This window comes from Spermophilus citellus, assembly GCF_964194105.1.
Source record: "Spermophilus citellus genome assembly, chromosome: 18".
Taxonomy (NCBI): Eukaryota; Metazoa; Chordata; class Mammalia; order Rodentia; family Sciuridae; genus Spermophilus; species Spermophilus citellus.
This window is the reverse complement of record NC_138200.1, coordinates 227,316-248,395: the sequence shown is the minus strand read 5'-3', so window position 1 is coordinate 248,395 and position 21,080 is coordinate 227,316. Positions and strand designations below refer to the sequence as shown.

Genomic DNA, 21,080 nt, shown 5'->3' with positions numbered 1-21,080 from the left:
TGTCAGGTCTTCGGGTCACAGCAGTGAAAAGGTGACTGAAACAGGTCTGAAGGAAGGTGGAATCAGGATGTGTGCACTGTGCTGCGGGCCTTTGGGAAGTTTGATGCAGTGGAAGTGTGGCAGGACCCTTCCTGGTCAAGGGCCTGGCAGGGTCCATCTGTCCATACTTCTGCCCCCAGGATAGGCTGAACCCATCCATTGCAGGGTTTGGTGACACTTGAGGATGTGGACACGCATTTTTCCCAGGAGGAGGAGAGGTTCACAGTGTGCTCAGAGGCCTGTGCCATGGGGTGATGCTGGAGAGCCTTGAGCTCTCAAGCTCACTGAGTCCGTCCCTCCTGCCCTCCTCAGCACGCTGCCTCACCCCTGGGAACTTGGGAAGGCCAGTGCACCCCAACACTGGACCACTCGCTGCTCCCTTGGCTGGTGCCATGGGTGCTGGGGCTGTGCACATGCAGTCCTTGGCTCCCCTCGAGTGCCCCTGAAAGCAGCCCAAGCAGCTGTCACCTCAGATTTTATAGGGTAAGGTCTGGGGACTGGGCTTTCAGTGGGCCCAGCGGATCCCACTTATCTGTCCCTGGTTTGGTTGGTGTTATGGCCCCTTTCTGCTATAAATGTACCCTTTCTTCTTCCTCAGTCAAGTCTTTTTTTTCTTCTCAGTACAGGATTTGAACCCAAGGAGCTGCCCATTCTGGACAAATGCTCTGCCATTGAGTCCTCCACAAGTCTTGAGGCAGGGCCTGCTGAGTCGCAGGCCGAGCTTGATCTCTAATAGACCATTTTCACAAAACGGCAGATTGTTGCATGTGCCCAGCTGACTCAGGGCTACAAGGGTCCGACAATACCCAGCTCATGATGGCATTAAGGCCACATGGTTGCCTGATGGCTCATAGGCATTCGTTTGCTACTAAAGGTGCAGTAGCAAGCTAGAAAGTCTCTCCAAGGTAGAGAAGGTACAGACTTGCTCCTAAATCCTGTTGTGCTTTGCTACTTGCTGGAGGCTCCATACTGGTTTGTTTGTTTGTTTATATATTTATTTATTTAATTTGTTACCGGGGATTGAACCCACAGGTGCTTAACCACTGAATCACAGGCCCAGCCCTTTTTTTGTATTTTTTTTTTTTTTAAGAGACAGGATCTCACCCAGTTAGGTAGGGCTAAATTGCTGAGGCTGGCTTTGAACCTGCAATCCTCCTGCCTCAGCGGCCTGAGCTTCTGCAATCCATACAGTATTCTCACTTGCCACAAACATTTCAAATGTTGAATCTGCTGAATCACAAGCCAGGTAGTAGAGTAGGCTGCCCTGCAGCCTGAAGCTGTTTCAGAGCCTTCTTTCTTTCTGGTTCCCACCCCAAACAGGAAGCTTGACCACTCTGTGGATAGTCAAAGAAGTAGAGTCAAACATGACAGGCTTACAAGTGCTTTGCCTCTAGTCTGTTGTGGTAGATAGAATCAGACACCACCGCACCCAGCTTCTAGTACATCTCTGGATGAACTCCTGGTTCACTGGTCCACCCTGGTTACTTCCCCAGCCACTGAGTACATAACTGGTATAGGCATACCAACACCTGGCAGAACCCACATCACCATGCTGACCCCCAAAGGGAGTCACTTTGCAAGAAGGCTAAATGGAAGCCTCTGCCTAGATAGCAAACTGGAAAGAGCAGCACATCCCTGGAAGAAATGCAGATTAGATCCACAGTCAGACTTCAGCAGGGCTTCACAGAGGTAGCAGTCCCTGAATTTGCATAGGTTTTCTCTCCTACTCTGTTTGCCTGTGTCTTATTAAGTATCTAAAGTACTTGCTACTTCTTATCAGATGCACATAGTATAATGTCATCAACAAAGTGATTGATGTGGCACCTTTGGAGTGTCCAGATGATCAAGAGCTCTGTGGGCTGTATGATGGCAGAGAGCAGACTGACAGGTCCTGAGGCACCAGTGTGAAGGTGCACCGTTGGTCTGGCCAGGCAAAAGCAAATGGTTTCTGGTGGTCCTTTCAAACTATGTGGAGAAAAAGACACCCATTTTTCCGTGGCTGCATGCCCAGCGCTGGGGGCTTGTTGCATGTTGCAGTAAGGGCACTACCTCTGGAACAGCAGGGATAATTGGTGTCACCACTGGATTAAATCTACTGTGGTTGGGCTGGGGGTATAGCTCAGTAGAGTGGTAGAGTGTTTGTCTCACATGCATAAGGCCCTGGGTTCAATCTCCAGCACCACCACACACACACACACACACACACACGCACAAAAAAAATTACTGTGGTTCACATTCATCAAGATATGCTAACTTCTGGGCTGGGATTGTGGGTAAGTGGTAGAGCACTTGATTAGAATGTGTGAGGCACTGGCTTTAATTCTCAGCACCATATATAAATAAATAAAGGTTCGTGACAAAATACTTTTTAAAAATGATAACTGCTGCACAGGCAGAACTCATGAGTTAAATAGGAATGTGATGTGCACAACCACCTCTGCTGTTCTAAAGTCTGACTGTGGATCCAATCTGCATTTCTTCCAGGGATGTGCTGCTCTTTCCAGTTTGCTATCTAGGCAGGGCATAGATACACAGAGGCTTCCATTTAACTTTCTCGCAACGTGACTCACTTTGCGGGTCAGCGTGGTGATGTGGGTTCTGCCAGGTATTGGTATGCCTATACCAATTATGTACTCAGTGGCTGGGGAAGTAACCAGGGTGGGCCAGTGAACCCAAGGAATTCATCCAGAGTTGTACTTGAAGCTGGTGCCGTGATGCAAGTGTAATCCAGTGACTCAGGAGGCTGAGGCAGGAGGATTGCAAGTTTGAGGCCAGCCTCAGCAACTTAGGCCCTGTTTCAAGATAAAAAGAGCTGAGGATGTAGCACAGTGGTAGAGTTCATCTGTGTTAGATCCCCAGTGCGCCCCCCCCCCCCACAGAGAAAGAGAGAGAGAGAGTGTTGTACCTGAGTTAAGACCATCTACCAATGGACCATTATGGGGCTCCACTAAAGGACAATCATGGTGTTTGGGGTTTACGGAACTGTCAGTTTGCACAGTGTTCAGGAAACCCCAGAAGGGCTGGGCGTACCCTTTTCCTCAGTGTAATCACCCTAACAACTAGCCGCAAGTCCCTCTGGGAAGGTGTGGAAGAAGACTGAGATTGTGTACTGTGCATGCGCCGGGGATGGAACTCAGGCCTGGCACAGGAGGGCAGGCAATCTGCCCTGAGCTGCACCCAGTCCAGTGGTGCCTGCTGTCGACAATGATGCCAGGTCCTTTCTCAGGAAAACCTGGTCTCGTCTTCAAGCTGTGAGCTGACCTGTCTGAAAACTGAGGGGCTGTGATTCTCTCCTGGCAAATCAAGTCATGTCTTTGGCACCAGAACTAGAGCTTATCTTTTTTTTTTTTTTTTTAAAAAAAGAGGAGAGAGAGTGAGAGAATTTTTAATATTTATTTTTTAGTTCTCGGCGGACACAACATCTTTGTTGGTATGTGGTGCTGAGGATCGAACCTGGGCCACACGCATGCCAGGCGAGCGCGCTACCACTTGAGCCACATCCCCAGCCCTAGAGCTTATCTTAATAGTCCACACACTACTCATTTATTTATCTTACCACTGACTTTGGCCCTGCCTTTCCAAATGAACACTATTTTTGTTTGTTCTAGTTAGTTATACCTAACAATAGAATGCACTTTGACACATCAGACATAGATGGAGTATAACTTATCATTTTTCCGGTTGTACATGATGTAGAATCACACCAGTCATGTAGTCATATATGCACATGGGATAATAATACACTATTTTTTTAAAAACAAGTTTATTTCCACAAAGTTTGATCATTCAACCAGAGATGTTTTTGTGGCCCCCACTTTATGAATCTTTATGTCAAGAAGACCCCTTTTCCTGAGGAAAACGGGATACATTTTCTTCCTTTTGTCTGAAAGAGCTAGGAGTAGGGTTGCAAGGAGCAGACGTTTGGAGGTTGTTTTTTTTTTAATATTTATTTTTTAGTTCTCGGCGGACACAACAGCTTTGTATGTGGTGCTGAGGATCGAACCTGGGCTGCACGCATGCCAGGCGAGCGCGCTACCCCTTGAGCCACATCCCCAGCCCAATAATACACTATTTAAAAAAATTTTTTTGGAGTTGTAGAGGGACAGAATGCCTTTATTTTTATTTTTATGTGGTGCTAGGGATTGAACCCAGTGCCTTGTGTGTGCTAGGCAAGCTCTCTGCTACAGAGGTACAGCCCCAGCCCCACTATTTTCTTTTTCACTTTTTATTTTTTTTTTATTTTTTATTTATTTATTTTTTTTTTAGAGAGTGAGGAGGGAGAGGGAGAGAGTAAGAGAGAATTTTTAATATTTATTTTTTAGTTCTCGGTGGACACAACATCTTTGTTGGTATGTGGTGCTGAGGATCAAACCCGGGCCGCACGCATGCCAGGCGAGCGCGCTACCGCTTGAGCCACATCCCCAGCCCATCTTTTTCACTTTTTAAAATATGTTCTTTTTAGTTATGCATGACAATAGATTGTATTTTAACATATCATACATACGTGGAGAATAACTTCCCATTATTGTGGTTCTCATTTATTTTTGAGAACTGTAATCAATCAACCACCAACCAAAGACCCCTGCGGGTCAAGGCATTCCACTGGCAGACACGCCCACCTGTACCGCATAGTTAAGAACCACACCAGGGCTGGAGATGTGGCTCAAGCGGTAGCCCGCTCGCCTGGCATGCGTGCGGCCCGGGTTCGATCCTCAGCACCACATACAAAGATGTTGTGTCCGCCGAGAACTAAAAAATAAATATTAAAAAGAAAAAAAAAAAAAAAAAAGAACCACACCAGTGGCAGCATCTCTGGTTATAACTGGCCTACAGAGATCTTCATGGCCGCAGTTCTCTTAGTTTCTCAATCACAGTAGTGGAAGAGACCTCCCTCCTCTTCTGGTAGAGCATGGTTGGGAATGGTGATGTGTTTCCTATTGCTGCCACAACAAATCAGCACAAATCTAACAGCTTAAGACAAAACACAGATGTAGTGCCTTAGAGTTCTATTTCTGAGGTCAGAAGTCCCACACGGGGTTCACTGGATTAAACTGAGGTGTCAGCAGGGCTGCACTCCCTTCTGAGGCTCTGAAAGACATCTTGCTCATTGGGATTCAGAGTTCAGCTTCCAGTGGTTGTCAACAAGGTCTTGATGTCCTTGCTGGACACCAGCCCGAGGGTCATTCTCACCATTTTTTTTCACCTCAAATATTTTTTGATTAAAATAGTCCTAAAGACAAACAGTTGAAACAAAGCACATAAGAAAACATTTAACAACCACATTCCTCAAAGAGGAAGTGGTGAACATGGATGGATTTGCTTTGCTGCTCTTGGTCATACCACTCAGTGGTTCTCAGCATCAAAGAATCTCTCCCACAACAAACACACACCACACACATTTTGCACAGAATTTCACAGGTTCGTGGCCCCTCTGAAGCCTATTTATGGACTTCATTTTCCAAAGTGGTGATTTCTAGAAGTTGACTCATCTTCTTACATACATCCTAGAAATGCCACCTTCTCACATCTTCAACTTATTTTATAAGGAATCAATGTTACCAGTTAAAAACTACCCAAGTGGCGCATGTAATCCCAGCAGATCAGGAGGCTGAGGCAAGAGGATTGCAAGTTCAAAGCCAGCTTCAGCAACTTGAGTGAGGCCCTAAGCAACTCATCAAGACCCTGTCTCTAAATAAAACACAAAAAGTGCTAGGATGTGGCTCCGTGGTTGAGTGCCCCTGGGTCCAATCCCAGTACCAAAAAACAAACTATCTGGAATAATAATGAGCAAAAACATCTAGTTTGAAGACCTTTATTAAATGATTGTGGGGGGTGGGGTGGGGCTGGGGACGTGGCTCAAGCGGTAGCGCGCTCGCCTGGCATGCGTGCGGCCCGGGTTCTATCCTCAGCACCACATACCAACAAAGATGTTGTGTCCGCCGAGAACTAAAAAATATTAAAAATTTTCTCTCTCTCTCCTCTCTCACTCTCTCTTAAAAAAAAAAAAAAGATTGTGGGTGTTGCTGCCTATCTTTTAAAAATGAGAAATTCATTTCAATAAAACAAATATACACTGAAGCTGTTTTCCTTTATATTAAAATAAATTGTGTTCTCATTTATTTTTAATATTAATTATCATTAATATGTAGGAGCACAGTATGTCACCACCAAGCTTCTGATATCTTAGGACACACTTAAGATCACCAAGCTCTGTCAGTACCCTTGGGAATGGGGATCAGCCTGTCCATGTTTGTTTCCTGAGCTTCTGTCTTAGAGCTTTTTGTCATTTTCCAGGGTTTGCTGAATGGTGTAGAGGGTATGAGAAGAATGAGAGGCCGTTTCTGTTTCAATTCCAGCTTATCTCCAGTGCTTTCTTGAGTCTGTGAAAGGTGTGCTGATTCTTTCCTCAGAGCCTCCAGTTCCTTTAGTGTCTTGTGCCTGTCTGGATGATGCTGGATCTTTTTTGCCAAAGCATCATGCTCTGGGCAATTTTTTTTGGTATTCGTTTGGCTTGGAGATTCTGCTTTTTGTGCCCAGCATTTTTCATGTGCTCCAGCAATGCTGCCTTCTGTTTCTTTGTAAAAATTGTTTCCTAATTTTCCATTTCTCTGAGATTCGTGTCGGACACCTGCAGGGTTCTACACATTGAAAGTCCACATTGAGATGGTTGGTTCTGGCTGTGTCCTCCTTCTTGGGGTCTAGAATTGCTTGCAGACTCACTGTCCAGTCATCTCCAGCACTATCTGCATCACGCAGGAGACGATTCCATAGACCTTTGCTGTCAGTCATGGCACCCACGGTGCACCCCGTTCTCCCCTTCCACAGGCCTCTGCCTTCTCTGGCTTGTGGTCCCCTTCCTCCGTCTTGAGTCAGTAATGGCCATTCGGTTTCCTCTCATGCTTTCAATCGCTCCTCAGTTTTGTTTTTTTCTTTAATTATTGTCTCTCTCACTTTTTCACTTGTGTTCTTTTTTCGAGATGGTGTCTCACAGTGTTGCCCAGGTATGAACTCCTGGGCTAAGCCATCCTGTCGCCTACATCCTTGAGCAGCTGGGTCTAGAGGCACATACTACCAAGTCTGCTCCTCTTCTGCTTTCCAAGGTCCACAGGAATAATCCAGGATACAATCCTGGATTTTAAGGGCAGCTGATTATCAACCTTAAACCCATCTGCAAATTAATTTTGCCATGTAAAATAACATAGTCACAGGTTCTGGGGATTACAGCAGAGATGTTGGTATTTAGCTAATGACTGAAGCACAAGACAATTCACGGGATGAATCCAGTCCAGCAAGCCTGTCCTAAGCCTCTGGCCTCCCCTCCACTTCACACCAGGGAAGATCTGTCGTCTCTGTCTCACTGACTCCAGGCCACCAGTGAGTCCAGTTCTTAAGCCTTCCGCAACTGAGCAAGAACATCAAATTGGAAATTTTAGTAAATCGCAACAATGTCAGCCCTGTTATTAAATTCCACCCTCCTTGACCTTAGAATCCATCTCACACATTTTCCAGTTTCCCACCGATGCATTAATGGCAGTCTTGAAGTTTCTCCATGTGAAGTCATTTTTCTCTCCCGAGAAGCTGAGATGTAACTTAGTTATGGGTCTAGCAGCCTTAGGTGGAGGTCATGTGGCTCTTGCTGAGAATGGGCATGTGCCCCAGGTGAGTTTCTCGCAGGTTTTCAAGCAGAGCAGGGATAGTTTTCTCAGACACTGAAGAGCAAACTACTGCTGGCAAGACAGACTCAGAGGCCTTGGGAACTCATTTCATTTGGGTCCAACCAGATATTCCCATTGCGTTTCAGTGTACCATTTTTACCAATTGTTTTAATTTTCACACAAGGAACTTAAGACTTAGCAAGGCTGTCACAATTGATGTAAATCAGCCCCCTGTTCAATTGAGATTTTTTTTTTTTTGTACTGGGGATTGAATCCAGGGGTGTTTACCACCAAACTACAGCCCCAGTCCTTTTTATTTTGAGGCAGGATCTCACTAAGTTGCCCAGGTTGGCCTAGAGCTTACGATCCTCCTGTCTCAGGCTCCAGAGTTGCTGGGATTACAGGAGAGCATCACCCACCCTGTGACACAAGCATCTTCACAATGCTTGGCTGTCACCAGCAGCCAGTGCCCAGTGGAGCACCTTAGAGGAAGGGGTCACCTTGTCCCCTCTTTAGCAAGACTCTGTAGTCTCTAGGGAAGCACTCAGCCTGAAATGTGAAGTGGGAAAAGTGAAACCAAAGTGAGGAACCAGGAAGCAGGACAAACAGCCATGAATGCAGGCTCAAGAGAGAACCTGGTTAAGAGTGGGAACTTGTCTGACACTGCTTAGGACCAACTGTGTGATGCCTCTCACTATGTGACCTACTCCTTGGTGGGGCAGAACAAACTCACTTCACAGAACTACCAGTTTTCAGTGACTAAATAGGTATCAGTGGGCTGGGGATGTGGCTCAAGCGGTAGCGCGCTTGCCTGGCATGCACGGGACACTGGGTTTCATCCTCAACACACACAAAAATAAAGACATTGTGTCCACCTAAAACTAAAAAAATAAATAAATAAAAAAATATGTATCAGGGGCTGGGGATGTGGCTCAAGCGGTAGCGCACTCGCCTAGCATGCGTGCGGCCCGGGTTCGATCCTCAGCACCACATACAAAAACAAAGATGTTGTGTCCGCTGAAAACTAAAAAATAAATATTAAAAAATTAAAAAAAAATATGTATCAGTCCATAGCATGTTAAGGGATGGCCAGCATCTTAGAACTGGGCAGTAAGAGCCGAATGCAGTGGTAAACACCTGTAACTCCCATGATTCAGAAGGTTCTGGCAGGATCACAAGTTCAATGCCAGCCTCAGCAACTTAGCAAGACCCTATCAAAAAAAAAAAAAAAAAAAAAAAAAAGGACTCAGTGGTAAAGTGCTCCTGGGTTCAATACCCGGTACCAAAAACAAGTCAGAGGACAGTTACAGGAATCAGTAAGCAGGTATGAAGGTAGACTGTCCAGCAGATCAGGAGGAAGATTGAAAGTTGGCAAGGCTAGTGACCTTGGCATTCAGACACGAGAAGGACAGCTCAGGTACCAGTATAAGAAGACCCCAGGGAGACTCCCCCCACCACTTGCAATCTCCACAGCTGAACCTCTCGTGCTATCCCTGGTTTCAACTCTATCTAGATCATCAATCAGTGCCTTTGACTGTACTCCAGTTGGGTAAACTCATGGAGCTTAAAGGTGACAATCCTGTGGGGTATGAATAAGCTGGTGAAAGTCCAGTCCAGGTGGGACAACCCACCTATGTCAGTACGTGGCTACTGACCATGAGCTGGGGCAGTTTCACCTGTGCCCACCTCCACTGGAGACAATAAGGTGTCACTGAGGAATAGGGCTGCAAGGATTATCAGAGGATGTATGATCAGGACAGTTAAGGAAAGGTGAATGTTGCACAGCTGAGCTCTAAGAGAGAAGGGGCACAGCCAGGGGACTAGACTCAGAGAGCTGTCAAGAGGATGGAAAAATAAATCAGGAGTCAGGGACTCACCAAGATCTGAGACGGCATGGACCAGGAAGCAGATGTGAGATCAACCCACCTTGAGGGATGGTCACCAGGGACAGGTCTCCTTTTGGCCTGTCTGCCACAGCTGATTTTGGTAGTGGAATGTTGAAGCAGCCAGACCTTGGGGGTGACAGATTTTTATGAATATTGCCCAGCAGAGGCCAATACACCCTGTGACAAACACCAGAGGGTAGGAATAAGCTGTACATTGAGCAAAACACTGAACTTCACAAACTGAACGTCCAGGAGAAACGCCCAGGAAGAGTACAGTAGACCCAAAATTGACCATGATAGTACAGGCAGTTTTGTACAAAGTGACTGAGCTGGACATCATCTGCTGTGAAGATTTAGACTTGTACCCCCAATCTTGACCACCCATGACCCCAGGGTAGAATGTGTGAGGATGCTCATGTAGCTGACAGGAATAGGAGGTGGCAGTGCCTTCATCCCAGCACCAGTGGCAACTTCCAAGGGCAACACCGGAAAAGTAGAGGAAAACAGTGAGCACTGAAGTCATGAGTGCACAGTTCTTCAGCATCAGCCCCAGGCAGATGCTCCTCTGAGCCTTGCTCCTTCCAGGAGACAAGGGCCACGACCATGAGTACGTCTTAATTAGGGCCAGCCTCCTGACTTTGATATATCCAAGACCCTGTCTCCAAAGACACTCAACCACGTGCCACCCCTCCTTCGACAGACCCCAATTCTGAAATGACACCACGTCTGGAAATGGGGTAGGCTCGGAGCCTATTGTGCTGAGGACAAGCGCAGGGGAGACTTCCTGGCACCCCTCTCTTGTCTACCAGCGGTCATTTGTCGCTTTTGCTGCGGGGAACCGACCGCCGATCTTCCTCCGATCCTCTGCTGCCCGGGACCCCAAGCCTAGACTTTCTGAGCGGACGCTACGCCCAGGGGGCGACCCGGCGACACCCCAGCAGTGCGACCTCCAGGACCTGGGACCTGAAATGTTTTTTGAAGAGCAGCTGCTCACCGCACAAGTCACGAAGACCGAGTTTCCCGGTTCCGAAGCTCGGGAGCCTCCGGAGCGCCGTCCAGGGCGCAGCCGCCGGGCCCACTCCTGGGCCCCGAGGGGCCCAGACGGACGGACGGACGGACGCGCGGCGCGGTGGCTGGTGGGAAATGTAGTCCGCGCCCTCCTCTGTCGCCTTGACAACCCCCGCGCGCCGATCTCGGGGCACCGGGTGCGACTGAGGAGACGCTGGCGCCCAGGCGAGGGCCGCGCGGCGGGGCGGGACTTCCGGCCTGTGGGGCCGGCCGGGTTCGGCACCGGCGAGCTGGACCGCGCGCCGGGAGGGACCGCCCGGGCCCGGCGGGAAGGCTCGCTCGTGCTCGGGCGCGGGAGACCGGCTTTTGGAGGGCAGGTAACGGGAGGTTTCCACGTGGCGCACTGGTTCCCATGGCCGGCCCAGCGCAGGTGAGCGCCGGGACCGGCAGCGTCCGGTGCCCGAGGACGCCGTGCCGGAGGGGAGGGGCCCGGTGCGGGCAGGAGCGGGGCCGCGGCCGCCAGGGAGAGGCAGCGGGTGAGGCCCGGCGGTGGAGTCCGCGCCCTGGACCGGGGTGGGGACCCGCGCGGGGAGGTGGCGCGTCCGAGAGGGCCAGCGGCCGGCGTGAGATCGGGCGGGGCCTGTGCGTGTGGCCGCTGGCACCTGTCGCAGCTGTGGGTCGGACGCAGGGTTCAGAAGCGTCAGCGACACCGGCCCCGAATCCTTCTGAGGTGGGGGTCTGGGAAGAGGAGAGGTATGAGGGTCTGTGTGTTGGGGGAAGGTTGAGCTCACAGGAAAAATAATGCCCGGGAGTGACTTGAGACACAGGGCGAGGACCTGGATGTGTGCAAAGTCAAAAAAAAAAAAATCTCCCCCACCATTGGTTGACTCAAGTCTCAGTGGAATCCACCTTGTAGGGCCTGGTGATGTTTGAGGATGTGGCCGTGCATTTCTCCTGGGAGGAGTGGGGTCTCCTTAATGTGACCCAGAGGAGCCTGTACCGTGATGTGATGCTGGAGAACCTTGCGCTCGTTAGCTCACTGGGTAAGTCTCCCAGGCACCCCCAGCACACTGACACCTCGCCCTTTCCCCCCGAGTTCTGTCCATACTAAAGCTGGACCACAGGGGCTGCTCCTTCCCAGGGTCCCTGTTTTAGGTTTTGTGAGAGCTAGGCCTGGTTGTGCCCTTTCTCTGCCTCTTTCTGAGCAGCCATCTTGGCAGCCTGTAAACACCTGTGGCTCCAGAGCCTAGTGGAGCAGGATTTGGGGGGGCAACTGTTTGACCCCCGAATCCCACACACCTCTGACTCTCTGGCCCTTTTACTGCTGAGGACAGGTCCCTCCTTGCTCCAGGTGTGCTTTCTTTTTCCACAAGAAATTTTATAGGGCCCTCCCTGGACCAGGCCGGAGCATGAGCTTGAATCAGTACCTCATTCTGGGGAATACTCCATCGTAAGTCTTCTAGATCAGAGAATGTGGGGTGTCGTCTCATTTGTATAGTTCTTTAGTTTTTCAACATCTTAAGTTTTCAGTGTACAAAACTTAACTTCTTTTGTTAATTTATTCCTTGGTGGAGCAGGGGGATGTCTTGGTTTCATTGACAGGCTCATGGCATGCTGGATACCTGTGTACACTGGCATTTTGTGTTGAGGTCAGTGACTGTACCTTATTCCCTCCTTCCTTTTCGCTTGGAACACTGTGCAGTTTTGCCTTCTCCATACCATGACTCTCAGGCTTTAGATAACCTCACCTAGTGGCCTGTGAGATATGTATATATCCTTAAATGTTTTTTGAAGACCAGCTGCTGTTTCGTAGTCAGTTTTGCTGGGACAAACACCTGCCTCTTCACAGTGCTCACTGTCACCAGCATCCAAGGCCCTGCTGACAACCTTTGGATACAAGTGTCTTGGTAACCACAGGTTTCTTCCCTGCATGGCACCCCATTTTCTGTCCTCATCTCCATCCAGATCTTCCTGATTCTGTGGTCAGTAGAGCCCAGTTCTGCTTGTCCAGGCTTTCTTCCTCTAGACCTTTCCCAGCAACTCATAGCAGTTCTTTGGAGTCCCTTCTGGGAAGGTGTGATGTGCACTGGTGATGAAGGTACCTCCCTTCCAGCCCAACTCCAGCAACGGGCTTTTTCTTGACTTCAGGTTGTCTGTGTAGAATGAAGGATGAGGATGCCCCTCCCAAGCAAGCGAAGAGTTGCAGAGTCGACCTGTCAGAGAAGCCTTTTGTGTATGAAAGGTTTGTGAAGGATGGCCCTGTCACCACAGGCTTCCTCCAGCGCCAGGCCACCCCTGGGAAGCTGTGCAGGAGCACTAGGCACAGAGCAGTCTTCCCCTCCAGCTCCAGCTGTGGACAGCAGCAGAGAGTCTGTGCTGCTCAGAAACCCTTCAAGTGCAGCAGCTGTGGGAGAAGCTTCCTGAAGGCCTTTGCTCTCCTTGACCACTTGATAACTCATTCTGAAGAGAAACCTTTCAGGTACCAAACAGGCAGAACTGCCTTTGAGGAGAAATCAACTCATATTAATCACAGAAAAATTCACACTGGAGAAACATCCCATGTGTGTGATGAGTGTGGGAAGGCCTTCAGTTACCCTTCTAAACTGAGGAAGCACCAGAAGGTTCACACAGGCATAAAACCTTTTAAATGCAGTGAATGTGGTAAAACCTTCAGCCGCAAAGATGCACTTGCTCTGCACCAGAGGATTCACACTGGAGAAAGGCCTTATGAATGCAGCAAATGTGGGAAAGCCTTCAGCGTTCTGTCCACCCTCATCCGACACCGGAAAGTTCACAATGGAGAAAGGCCCTATGAGTGCAGGGAATGTGGGAAGTTCTTCAAATATAACAATAGCTTCATTCTTCACCAGAGAGTTCACACTGGAGAAAGGCCTTTTGAATGTGAGCAATGTGGGAAGACTTATGTGACCCGTTCTGGCCTGTATCAGCACTGGAAAGTTCACACTGGAGAGCGGCCCTATGAGTGCAGCCTGTGCGGGAAAACCTTTACCACCAGGTCCTACCGCAACCGACACCAGCAATTCCACACTGAAGAGAGGTCTTATGAATGCCCAGAATGTGGGAAAGCTTTCAAACACAGTTCTACCCTCCTTCAGCATAAGAAAATTCATGTTGGAGAAAGGCCTTAGGAGATCAGGGCATGTGGGAAAGCCTTCAGTCACTGGCACCTTGCTCAGCACAAGAAAGGAGATCAAGATGGCCTTTGTGCTGGTGGTGGTGGTGCACACCTGTAATCCCAGCAACCAGAGAAGAGGAGGCAGGAAGATCGCAACATTTTTTTTTTTTTTTTTGGAGAGGGGAGTGCCAGGGATTGAACTCAGGGGCACTCAGCCACTGAGCCACATCCCCAGCCCTATTTTGTACTTTATTTAGAGACAGGGTCTCACTGAGTTGCTTAGTTCCTCGCTTTTTGCTGAGGCTGTAAACTCAGAGGATTGCAAATTTGAGGTCAGCCTCAGCAACTTAGTGAGACCCTGTCTCCAAATAAAAAAATATAAAAGGGCTGGGCGCAGTGGCACATGCCTGTAATCCCAGCGGCTCAGGAAGCTGAGACAGAAGGATCATGAGTTCAAAGCCAGCCTCGGCATGACGAGGTGCTAAGCAACTCAGTGAAACCCTGTTTCTAAATAAAATACAAATAGGACTGGAGATACAGCTGAGTGGTCGAGTGCCCCAAATTCAATCCCTGGTACTAAAAAATAAAAAAATAAAAATGATGACCTTAATGAGGATGCTAACTGAAGGAAGCCAAGCCTTGAAAGTCCCACCAGTTCCCGGGGAGATGGCCATGTGTACCAGGTGTGTGGGAAGCTCTTGGGAGCTACGTTGCACTCTGACCTTCCCAGGGCTGTTGACATGGTTATCATTGCCAGTTGTGACTGAAGTCATCTCCCCTCCACCACCTGGCAGGTCCCCACAGTGTGCATGTGTCACCCAGTTGGTGCAGGAAAGCTGACCTCAGGACCCCTCCCTTGATAGAAGAGAATCACCAGTGGCAGAGCCCATAGCAGGCCACTTTTCCTCCCTTGCCAGGTTAGGCAAGTACGTGACCCAGCTCTGACCAGGAGACGCTGAGCTGGACTCTGCTGGGCCTCCTCAGGGGTATTTCCCATTCTCACAGAAACCATCAACACTATCAGTGTGGTGCTTGCCAGACCATGGTACAGGCTACTTCCTGCTGCTTCTGGAATAAGGGGCAGTAAGTTTGACACCTTTCATTCTGGGGGTTCTGATCCCTCGTATGGAAAGATGGTGCTATGAATGAAGCAAATCGCTTTTGTGGGGCTCCCTACTTTTTGTCTTGCCCTCATGGCAACAAGAGAATGGCAGAGAATAGCTGTAGTTGAGGTTGGCCTCATTTGCACTGGTTCCTGAGTCCTTTAGGGAAAGACTTGTAATCCGTCTGGCTTATTTGTGGGTCCAGAGCTCAGCCTGAAGAAGGCAGTGGTTGGTATGAGGGCCTCGGTGTGTCTAAGGACAGCAAAAGGTCTCTTGTTCCCAGGGATTTGTCCATATCTTCCAGCTTTGTTCAGAAACTTTTGCAGAATCAGCTCAGAAGTCAGATCTCTAAAATCTAGGATATGTAGGTAAGTTCCAGATGAAACCAGTTGGGTAAGGTGAGTGAGTGCAGAAATACTGAGGGAAGTAATATAAATGGGGTCTAGGAAACTGGAGGGCCTGAGGCACTCGTAGGGAGACGTACACGTACACAGTATTCCAGCAACTGTGTTTCCTGGGAGGGATCCAGAACTCACCAGGAATTGCAGGCCTGTTCTCTGTGGACAGGAACACTGGCAGTACGTAATCTCCAGGTTTTTGATTCTTAGCCTCCTTGAGCTGTTGTCCTAGGACTGAGAGAAGGAAGACCCAGTCATCTTGGGATGTGGCTTCTGTGCTGCAGCTAGTGCTCCCGCGTCTCCAGATACTGTGGCCTTCATCGTTGCACAGTTTTTCAGCCATGGTGGCAGGGCTTTCCCTCCAGAGCTCCAAGAAGAGAGATGGTAGGATCAATATATGGGTCAGATCTTCTAAATTGTGGGGTCTTGTGATTTAAAAAAAATTGGAAACTGTTTCCTCAAAAGATAAATAAAATGTCAGTTCAGCTAAACTTGTGTGTTGTCGGTAGCTGTCCTTCACAGGAAGGCATGTCTGGGAGAGAGCAGGAGCACCCAGGACCACGTGCTACACATACCATTCCCACACTCCAAACTGCATGTAGGCCTGCTCTACACCAGAGCAGAGTGAGTTCTTGTAAAAAGTGAGACTGGCCCATCTGGTCCCTGGCTTCCTGCCTTACCATGTGATTTCTTCTGCCATCCATCATGAGGCACTCACCAGGGGCCAGATAGGGCTGCCTGGTTAGACTTTCACCCCCAAAACTGGGAGCTAAATTGACGTCTCTCCTCCTTCTCCTTCTTTTTAAATAAAGCAATGTCTTTATTTTACTTTATATGGTGCCAAGGATCGAATCCAGTGCCTCACGCATGCTAGGCGAGCACTCTACCTCTGAACCACAACCCCAGCCCTTAACCTCTTATAAAGTACTGAGCACAGCATTTAGAAGGCTGAGGCAGGAGGAACACAGGTTCGAGGCCAACCTGGGCAATTTAGTGGGATCCTGTCTCAAAAAGGGCTGAGAATGCAGCTCAGAGGCAGAGTGTCCATCCCCAGATCCTCAGTCCTGTCCAAACAACAACAACCAAAAAAACAAGTACCCAGATGTAGGTCTTCTATTACAGAGACCCAGGCAGCAAAAGACAGTCCCTCAGCCCCCAGGTAACTGGAATTATAGGCATGCAGGGCTTACAGTGAATGCAAATGTCCTGGAAGTCTTGCCTATGGTGGTCCTCCCTGCAGTGGTCACCACATGAGTCACACCCTCTCCTGCCATGCATGTCCCATAGTAGAGCCTCTTAAGAGTCCAACTTGGTCTCCACACCCACTGATGAAACACACTCTTCTAGCATGAAGACTAACCATGTGTCCTTCACACCTTAGCATTCTGAATTGACCTTCTCCATCCCAGGAAGCTACCAACAGCACATCACCTGCCCGGCCACATCAGCCTGTCCCCAGTGTTCGCTCCCCCAGCCTGAATCTGTGGTGCCGTGAGTTCTTCCCATTGGGCTTAGAATAAACCAAACACCTCACCCCAGCTTGCAGGGCCATATGACCCAGTTCTTGACCTCAAGCCCTGCCTTTTTCATCTCACCTCATTGCTCTCAAATGCTCAGGTCATTTCCTAATTCACCTCTTTGGAAAGGCCTTCCCAGCTACCAATGTGAAGTAATGTTCATTGCTTTCTGCCATCTCCCTTGAATGTTCTTCAGAATCCTAGCTTCTGTAACTTTCCTATTCTTTGGTCTGTATGTTAATTCTCTCTATTGCACATCAGCTTGAGATGAATATGTATACTCCAGTCAACAGGCAAGGGCCTGGCACACAGGTGGGCCTCAGGGACATTTGTCTAGTGTTTAGTTGTGGGAAGCCATTCTGACACGTGGTTGGGTGACTCCCGTTAAGGGCCTGAGGCGCTTTGGCTCTGTCGAAGATTTCCCGACCCTTTCCTGATGAGAGAGCCCATCCGTGTGGGGGTGTGCCTGACCACTGACCCTGAGGACCCAATCACTGACCCTGACCTTGGAGTGCAGCCCCCCTCAACCTTCATTGGATGGAATTCTCCCCTGAATCTCTTGTTCCCCAATAAAGGGCTACTCCCAGGCGTGTTCGCTCTCTCTCTCTCTCTCCTGCTAGCCCTGAGTAATCCTCGCTGCCCTGCTGGGCGGCTAGAGGTGGGAACCAGAGAGGGGAGCCGTCTCGGACCTAGCAATATAAATAAGGTAACTGGTCTGTGTGTTTTATTTCGATCTCTTCTAACTAACTTTATGCCTAGAACCTCATTAATGAAACCACTGCGCAGGCCGTGTGGTAGAATACATTTGTCTAGTGTTTAGTTATTCTGCAAGATCCATGCAGGGCCCATATCATAGCCCCACCATCAGCTGAACCCTTCAGAGGGAGAGAGAAGAGCACCATATGGAAAGAAAGTACTAGATGCCTCTCCCTGAGCTCAAGCCTGAGTCTTCTCACATACTGATCTCACACTGTGTGCATTATTGCTGTGTACTGGAGACAGCTGGCCCCACAGAGGAAAAGCACATGGGAAATATGATATTTTCAATGGGTTTATCAGGACACAGTCCCATCCTAGGTTGAGATGCATCTGTATAGCCAATTTAAAGATTTTGTTGAATTAAATTTGTATTGTCTACCACGCGGCCTGCGCAGTGGTTTCATTAATGAGGTTCTAGGCATAAAGTTAGTTAGAAGAGATCGAAATAAAACACACAAACCAGTTACCTTATTTATATTGCTAGGTCCGAGACGGCTCACCTCCCTGGTTCCCGCCTCCAGCCGCCCAGCAGGGCAGCGAGGATTACTCTGGGCTAGCAGGAGAGAGAGAGAGTGAACACGCCTGGGAGTAGCCTTTTATTTGGGGAACAAGAGATTCAGGGGAGAATTCCATCCAATGAAGGTTGAAGGGGGGCTGCACTCCAAGGTCAGGGTCAGTGATTGGGTCTCCGGGGTCAGTGGTCACGCACACCCCCACACGGATGGGCACTCTCATCAGGAAAGGGTCGGGATAGCTCCGACACAGCCAGAGCGCCTCAGGCCCTTAACGGGAGTCACCCAATCATGTGTCAGAATGGCTCCCCACATATCCCCCCTTTCTTTTCTTAACAATGAGGCGGCGGTTCACTCTCTGGAGTCCCTGGATTCTTGATTGGAAGAATTGCCATCCTATGGTTACAATACAGAAGAGAATTAACAGCAAAGAGAATAATCCAATAATGTACCAAGCGGAGTGTTTAAGAATATTTCCAGGGTTGAATCCATTTAACTCCTTCAATATTTGGTTAGCCAAAGAAGAAGGATCTGAAAAATCAGCTCTATTATTTTGAATGTCTTGGATATGGTGATGAAGTTCCAGAATATCCGAGCTATTATTACTATTTTGCCAAATACCTAATAAATGGTTTTTAATCTTCTCCCAATCCCAGAGAGAAGCATTGTACTTGGCAGCTGTAACACATACATACTTATAATTAGCATGGCATTTAAGCCTTTCCTTAAATTTTAAGGCTGAAAGTTCATTACCTATGTTTATAACAGTCGCCTCTAAGGCGTTTAACTTAGTCTCAATCCTTTCATCAATATTTACTTGATTATGCAGAGCCTTGGAAGTACTTTGAGCTAAATTATTAAGAAATTTTGCATGCTGAATATTCTGAGACAATGTCAGAGATGCAGAGACAGTTGAGGCAATGAATGAGACCAGTGCTAAGACACCAACAATTATGACTCCAATAGCACGTTTAGGTCTGGTTAGCTGGGCATGAATTTGCTGCAAGACTTGTAAACCAGCATCAGCATACCATGGCTCTGAAATATTAGCAGGTAATAAAACAAAAGAGGGCTGATGAAGTATCAGCACTCCTTTTTCTCCATTATACCTAGTAATACAATTGGTTAGGTTGCACTTATTACAAGTAACAATATATCTATCTTCCATCCATTTAACTTTTACATTTCCAATAATTAAGACATAAGGAGATTGGACACAGGCTCTTAAGCCATAGCAAGATCCCTCTTTACAGTTCTTGCCGACAAATTTTGGTAAAGGTTTATCTGTAAAATGTAAATACTCTGAGGCAGCAATTAAACGCCAAATATCTTTTTGAACACCTCCTTCACTATAAGTCAAAATATTACTAACAAATCCTGCAGGTGTCAGCAGAATTTCTTCGTAATTGTCTCATCAATTTTTGGAGACCAGTCTAAAATATACCCACTAGCTTTAGACACCTTATGTTGTACAGGAAAGGTATTTACACAATCCATCCATTTAGGAAAGGTGCCAATTTCAATTGTAGAACTATTTGGACAGTGGGGTACCGGTGGAGGTTTTGTAGAAATGACTGGCTTGTTATGGGAAAGTCCCATCTTAATTACTGATCTAGTATTAGGTTTTAAGTCCCCATAAATAGAATTATTTGTCAGTCTAGGTTTACCAATTGCTGTCTTTTCTTCAAATGATACTTTCAGACAGCCAGCATGTTTATCATGTGTCCAACATAAAGGTAATTGGGCACTGTAGCCAGAATAATTAAATCTAGTCACATGATTGGGAGTAATATGAGTATCTGTAAATCCTCCCATCATGAATGAGTCATTAGTAAATACTGGAATAGATTCTCCAGTCCACACAGCTGGGTGTACCAGGGGTGGATCTGGGAAATATGTCCAATAAGTGTCTACTTGATTCCCTTTTACCTGACAGCCCAGTAGGGCAATTACTGTTGCTACCATCAAGACTGGGGTCCTGTTCTTTCCTAGGCGTCGAAGTATTTGGGAGGCCTGGGTTGTCAATTTCTTCACATCTTTCCACGAAATCAGCTTCTCGGCTGGTTCAATCTGGTCTTTCTTCATCTTTTTCCGATATCTCCTCCTTCTGGGTAGTGGCTCCTCCAGGTCAATCCTCAGTCGCTTGAGTCTAGGTTCTATCTCCTCCATGTCTGATAGCACGTTCAGGCACCCAAATAGGACGGAAAGCACCTTCTGGGAAGATACAGGCATGGCCTCGGCCCCATGTTATTACCGGGTCCGGACCCTTCCACTGACCAGTCTGTAAATCTTTCCACAGAACTCTGCCTAAGGGGCCTGTCACTGAGGGAGACATTTGCCTCTCAGCAGCAGTGTGACCTTCTGTGTCACAGTTTAAAAAATTTAAAACAAACAAGGCATGATTAAGGCTATTTTGGGGAGTCACTATCTTATTCTCCCCTTTTAATTTTTGTAATTGAAGCTTAATAGATAAATGAGCTCGTTCTACAATGGCTTGACCTTGGGGGTTATAAGGAATTCCTGTTTTATGATTAATTTTAAACTCTTGGCAAAATTGTTGAAAAGAAGAGCTTACATAAGCTGGAGCATTATCTGTTTTAATCTGCATAGGGCACCCTAAAACGGAAAAAGCTGCTAAGCAATGAGAAATTACATGTTGAGTATTTTCCTTAGTATGTGCTGTGGCAAAAATAAATCTAGAATAAGTGTCCAATATGACATGCACATAACATTGCTTACCAAATTGAGGAATATGAGTTACATTCATTTGCCATATCTGATTTGGTTTTAATCCACGGGGATTTACCCCTGATGGCAGAGATGGAGTGTGAATAACACACTTAGGACATTGGCTTACAATCTGACGAGCTTGTTCTCTGGTAATACTAAATTTTTTACGTAAGCGAGAAGCATTTTGATGATGCAAGGAATGGGAAGCTAGTGCACAGTCATACGAAGACATCTGTTGACAAAAGGCTACTAATTTATCAATTTTGTCATTACCTGCAACTAGAGGTCCAGGAAGGTTAGTATGGGCACGGATGTGTCCTATGAAACATGGGTACTT

The 21,080-nt window shown here is 47.7% G+C and overlaps 1 protein-coding gene and 1 long non-coding RNA gene across 5 annotated transcripts in view; one reads left to right on the top strand and one right to left on the bottom strand.

Moving 5' to 3' along the window:
* Nucleotides 1-4,773: 4,773 nt before the first annotated feature.
* On the bottom strand, nt 4,774-10,700 carry LOC308637721. Of its 3 annotated transcripts, none has more exons than XR_014019667.1 (3): nt 10,575-10,700; nt 9,572-9,706; nt 4,774-5,269 (listed from the first exon to the last, which is right to left on the bottom strand). It is a non-coding gene; the product is annotated as an uncharacterized lncRNA (long non-coding RNA). The 3 variants fall into 3 exon arrangements; XR_014019668.1 differs by lacking the exon at nt 4,774-5,269 and adding an exon at nt 7,308-7,441; XR_014019669.1 differs by lacking the exon at nt 4,774-5,269 and adding an exon at nt 8,751-8,905.
* Nucleotides 9,771-21,080, top strand: part of ZNF584 (zinc finger protein 584) — a 31,938-nt gene continuing 20,628 nt past the window's right edge. Inside the window, exons 1-3 of one of the 2 annotated variants that reach the window (XM_081274414.1) lie at nt 9,784-10,965; nt 11,505-11,631; nt 12,737-15,716. In XM_081274414.1, coding sequence (XP_081130540.1) covers nt 10,549-10,965; nt 11,505-11,631; nt 12,737-13,737 — 1,545 coding nt within the window. In that variant the 5' untranslated portion in view covers nt 9,784-10,548 and the 3' untranslated portion in view covers nt 13,738-15,716. Of the gene's footprint in view, nt 10,966-11,504; nt 11,632-12,736; nt 15,717-21,080 lie in introns of those variants that run through there. The other variant, XR_014019663.1, reaches the window with a different exon arrangement.